General features: G+C 44.9%; 1 protein-coding gene across 1 annotated transcript in view; it reads left to right on the top strand.

The window, feature by feature from the left end:
- rxrga (retinoid x receptor, gamma a) overlaps nucleotides 1-6,000 on the top strand; it is a 28,117-nt gene that overhangs the window by 7,618 nt on the left and 14,499 nt on the right. Inside the window, 1 exon segment of the mRNA XM_023977883.2 lies at nucleotides 2,804-3,084. Coding sequence (XP_023833651.1) covers nucleotides 2,804-3,084 — 281 coding nt within the window.

Here is a 6,000-nt window from a genome sequence, read left to right as displayed (position 1 = left end):
CAAGCATGTCATCAGCCACTATGTAGCCAAGTGATCATAGTGTCCAGGGGCAGCCGTAGATGGAGCAGGGAGGCCTCCACTAAGCTAGCACACGGCGTTTAAAGTTAGTAGCCCGGGGGTGGTCTGCTCAGACGGAGGGGGTCTGCTCAGACGTGGTCGTGTCGACAGAGAATCCAAGCCGGATGGCGAAAGAGAGGTTGTGAATTGTAGAATTGTGTTTGCTAACTGTGCTAGCTTCGTGGCAGTGGCGCTAGCGCGCCTAGCTGCAAGCTAGCTGTGAGGATCAGAAGTAGTGGCTCAGGGATTACGCAGGAATCCGGCGTTGTTGTCGAGAGACAGTCCGATGCTGGTAAATTGGTGAGTAATATCCAGGCTAATAACAGGGCTGGTGTCTGTGCAGAAGGTAAAAGCTACTAGCAGCGGCAAAAAAATGGCTAAATTAGCTTGTAGCTGATTTAGACCAGTTGTGATGGATTGGCAGGGCTCTGTGTCGGCCAAAAAAAAGGTCCAGTCCAATTGGCAAAAGAGGTATTGTAGCCCAAGAATTCGCTGGTAGACCTCTTCGGCTAGCCGGCAGATGGGCCTAGCTCGAGGCTAGCTCAAGGCTAACTGGTGCTTGCTTCGGGACAGAGGTGTTAGCCAGTAGTAGCCACTCGGTTGCAGCTAGCTAGCTGTATTGATACGTGTGTAATTGTCCAGAGCTTGCGTCAGGAATCCGGTGATGTGATGTGGTAGAGAAAAAGCAGTCCTATATGCTCTGGGTTGATATCGCGCTTGCAGACTGGCAGGTATTGGCCCGGTATTGAAGCTGGCAGTGTCCAAGTTGAGGGTGAAGACCGCAGCAGTGGCTAACTGACTACTAGCTAGTAGCTAGTTATCTGGCTAGCTTCTGATTGGGGTTACGGTTCTAAAGTATAAAAAAATAGCAGGTCCGTACCACATTGGGTGAGGCGGAATGTAGGAATGTATATTCAGTTCCTAGATGGAAAGTGAAATTAAAATATATACGAAATGTATACGAAAAATACGAAGACTATTTACACGGGACAAGACAAGACAAAGACACGTCCGACTGCTACGCCATCTTGGATTCTAGGGCGTAGTTATAAGCTAACTTTTTTGATGAATTTAAGCAAAATTGCCAAAATTCCTGGGCTTAACTTCCCATGAAAAATTTCCGGTGAAAATTCCAGAAATTTACCGGAAAGTTTCCGACCCTTTGCAACCCTACAAATAGCATTTGATTTGATTGGATTTTGACTGTTTACACTTCTCCAAGCTATGATGCTGCTGATGGTCATTAGTAGCCTACCAAACTTGCTAACTGCCTGGTACCTCCATTCACTATTGAAGTGCATTGATGACTTTTTTTTACTTCTACTGCCCCTGTTTCGAGACAGGTGCATGATAATGGTCCATTCTAAATCAAAACAAATTGTACACATATATTATTTAGTATATATGAAGACAAGATTAAATTAAGTATAGTGTGATGGGTGACAATATTATCCTATCACTTGTGAATGATATATTATCACTTGTGAATGATGCCCAACAGCGCAGGATTTTTTTGGCGACTTTTTCAAATCATAGTCGCAGCCCTCATGTAGCCTAGCCCATAGGCTTATATGTTTTGATAAGGTTTGTATCACAACTAAAGTGGCCAAATAACTTCTTAAAAAGAAGCACATTAATCTGCTTTACAATGGGTGTAGAGCCTAACTGGCATACATACGTAGCACGTGAGTTTCAAGTTTGGGGAAGATCATTTTCACCATAAAAATGCACCTTTATAATAAAAGCATTACATGCATAATTGCATTTGTGGACACATTTGAGAATGGTGTTTTCCTGCCAATGGAACAGTCGAGCTTATAGCCTACTGCCGTGTGCGCATTGCTGCGCTTCTAATGTAATGGATTTATTGTGATGGTGTAGACTTTGAAAAATTTTAGATGTTCCCAATGTCTGCATCAGTGGCTTGTAGGCTATGTGTGGAAGACACGAGATGCTAAATGTGTTTATGTTCTTTAATGGTCAATTACCATGAGACCAGCAGTTATTTGCTTGACAATCACCGGCTGACAAAATTTCATGACCGCCACAGCCCTAGGTTGCACTTCCCTCTAGGGTCCCTGTAACATCCCCCTAACATTTTCTCATGTTGATGCATAGTGGGAATACTCGGGCCTCTTATGACCTTAGAAATCTTTTTTGAATGATCAGATCAGTGTAGCCTGTCTCTGCACTGACCTTCTTAAGGCTGTTCTGGGGCTGTATGGAAGTTCCTTACGCAGGCTTTCACCGTGCACTGACCCCCAGGCGCCCAGCTACTTCAGGTTACATCAGGTTACATCACAGTGCATTAACAGCTGAATTAGTGATAAGGTTCAATGGAGAGATTCACATTTTGGACCCCTGGCTGTCACTCAACCACTCAGGAACCTCGGTTGCTGATGTGGGTCTAGTTAGTTGTTATGCATGTTGCTATGTTAGTTGTTATGCATGTGTCCTAATTCATCGTGTTCTGGTCTGATTGCCCATTCCACTGTCTCTGAACCAGGACCTTATAGAAGTATGATTTATAGAACAGTCATGAACAATTTCTCGTCATGTGGAAATTATTGTAGTGTCTATTCTACAATGTACATTTCTAGCTGCAAAATCCTTTTCCCTATTGATCCTACACCTATGTACAGTAGAATGTCAAGTGGGCTGAAAACAAGTATCATCTCCTTATTGGTTGGCGTGTCCCCTAACTCCCTTCTCCTCTCTGATTGGCTGTTTTCTGCTCTGATTATAGATTCTTCTGTTCAGGTCTCCCACCTGAGCTCCACCCCCTCACAGCCCCTTAGCATCATGGTGGGCCCCCCTCACCCTCACCACCATCACCACCCCTCCGTCATCAGCACCACCATCAACCCCGGGCGGCCCCGCCCATCCCTCATAAGCACCCTGGGCTCGCCGTTCAATGGGCTGGGGGGCTCGCCGTACTCCGTCATCACGTCGTCCTCTCTGGGCTCGCCAGGTGTCTCCATGCCCCACACGCCCACCATAGGCTTCAGCACGCTCTCCAGCCCACAGGTAAGAGTCAATGTATTCACACACACTAATTAATATGTTACATAAGGAGATGCATAAAATACTATATATCAAAGTCATAGTGTAGCATCATAGCATCACAAATATGTGCCAAAAGATAATATATGAAAAATATGATACGTGCATTTAAACAGCTATGTGACTCACTGTTGAGTTGGGTGATATTCTGCTTGGAGCACATTAAGGCCTTCTAGGTTACTTGCTGAACACAAACACACTGAACGTATACAAGGCTTTACAATAGGAGAATCAATGCACCAAAGTATTGTAGCTTTAGGAACTACTGCAGCAGATCCATTTTGATCCTCCATTTGAGTCTCTCAATGTCTTAGGCTCGCATGCCAAGCTTACTCTCCTTCACCCAACTACAGTAACTAACCTTCCCTGCAATGTATACCTATACCTGCTGCTAAAGTAGTCTCAGACATTGTATTTTAGTGTTGGCTCTGCATCCCTCTAGCAGAATATAGAAGGCTGGTATGCAAGGCTAGCCTGACCCACTCATTCATGTCCACGGACTGCAACTCAATCAGAGGCTGCCGCTGCCGTACAAATATGTTCTCGTTCTATTCTGCTGCTCACTTCACTGGTCCTCACTCAGTTAGTGAGACACTTACTCGGATTCTAAGTCCCAAATGAATAACAAATGGGGAGAATGGAGGCCTAGTCTTGTCTACTTACTCTTGTGAATTTAAAAGTTAATATTTGATTCACTTAGTTTAAAAAAAAACATGAATGTTCTGTCCTGCATTAAGTAGAATCTAGACCTGTCTCCTGTGTTGCTTTTCTGACCGTCTCTGCCTGTACCACTGGTTGGGCCTCTGCTTGCCCTAGAGGGGATGAGCCGATTTGTATTTGGCTGTCCGACTCGGAGCTAACTGAGCAAAGCTAACGAGGCGTGATGGCTAGTGAGTCAGAGGGACATATCATTGCCCCAGCCTGCTAAGATGAAGTCTGGAAGGCTAGCTAGATAAAAAAGAACACAAACAGAAGTCATCCTTCAGATCTATTAATTGCCATACAACCAAAGGTTGTGCGATTGGATTTTCTTCATACCGCTAATAGTGCAGCTCCCTTTTGGTCTCAAGGAAGTAGACATAATGTTTACATTTTAGTTCATTGTCTGGCACATTCAATGAGCCAAGCAACACAACGTAAACAATTACTCTTTGGATCAACCTAAAAAAATTGCAGGGTTAGGCATTGATTTGGAGGACCCAGGCAGAGGCCAATCTGAGACCACCCACACAAAATGTCTGCTAAATTAGTTTAATAAGACATATCATTTCATTGTCAAAATGTATTACCTTTTAATGTCAGTCTGAGCCCCCAGAGCTGTTCGGAGCCGGCTCGAAGGATATTGAAAATGCACTGAAAAGACTTTGAATTCCTTTCACCAGTAAAGGTCTTTGCATCACCACATATAAGACAAGGAGGCAGGAAAATGGGGGGGGGGGGGGGGGGGTTGACAGAAGGTACTTGACAGGTTAGAAACTGAGCTTATTCCCTCCACTTCTGATATTTAACCCTTATATACACCTTACACAGAGAGAGAAAGATACAGAGAGAGAGATGCAGAGTGGTGCAGCGGTCTAAGGCACTGGATCTCAGTGCAAGAGGAGTCACTACAGTCCCTGGTTCGAATCCGGGCTGTATTACATCCGGCAGTGATTTGGAGTCTCATAGGGCGGTGCACAATTGGCCGAGCATCGTCCGGGTTTGGCCGGGGTAGGCCGTCATTGTATATAAGAATTTGTTCTTAACTGACTTGCCTAGTTAAATGAAGTATAGTTAAATAGAGAGAGAGACAGAGACACTAGCTAGTGGTTAAGAGTGTTGGGCCAGTAACCGAAAGGTCGCTGGTTCAAACTGACTAGGTGAAAAAAAATCTGACTGTGCTCTTGAGTACAGAGAGAGATAGATGCACTTCTGCCATCAAAGACTGTAGAAGAAGGACCAGATGGTCGACAAGAACTTACACATCCTTACACATTTTATTTAGAATAGTTATTTTACTTTAATTCTAAAGTGTTGAGTTTTATTGGTCTTAAGGGTTGAGAAGAGAGCGGTAGAGGAGGAGTGGAGGAGGGAGACAACAATTCAAAGACCAGATGAGGTGGGATGAATGAATACTCACCCTGGTCAGTGAGCAGAGGCAGCAGTTCAGGGGAGTAGCTGAACTCTTGAAAGGAAGTTTGAGAGCCACCTTCACAGGCTGAAGGGTCATGGAGAGGCCCTGGACAAACTCGGCCGCAGGCTCTCCTCCACCAGGGTCATGTTGGCAGTGACCTCATCAGGGAGGAACACAAACATACTGACATCATGCTGCATCTGAACAATCTGCCGAGAGAGAGAGAGGGAGGGAAGGAGAAAGAGGCAAGGATAAAACAAAGAAGAGGAGAGATCAGATCAATTGGAAAATATGTTTGTAAGGAGTATTTTTCATTTTTTATACCAGGCTGTGAGAACAAATAAATTGTGTTCTTACTGTGCAGCCCAGGTCTGAGTTGAAGCCCTGGGTCATCATGGCAATATAGGGGAGCCCCTCCCCATCTAGTTGGAAGTACTCCATCCCTCTACTTTGATTGAAGTTATCCATCTACACACACACACACACACACACACACACACACACACACACACACACACACACACACACACACACATAAGAACCGGTAGGTGGAAGGTGAAAACAACTTCAGGAGATTAAATAAGGACTTGAACCCCAGCCCTCTAGTACCTTTGAATTAGGCAACACCCAGAGCAACCAAGCCAGCACTTCCCAGGGGCTTTGTCAGGATGCGATCCACCTTGCCGTCAGTCTGGTTGATTGCGTCAATGGTTGTGATTGTTTTCAATCTTTCCACCATGTGGCGCCAACTCTCCATGTTTTCCACA

The sequence above is a fragment of the Salvelinus sp. IW2-2015 genome, linkage group LG32, assembly GCF_002910315.2.
Source record: "Salvelinus sp. IW2-2015 linkage group LG32, ASM291031v2, whole genome shotgun sequence".
Lineage (NCBI taxonomy): Eukaryota > Metazoa > Chordata > Actinopteri > Salmoniformes > Salmonidae > Salvelinus > Salvelinus sp. IW2-2015.
This window is presented reverse-complemented; position numbering and strand designations above follow the sequence as displayed.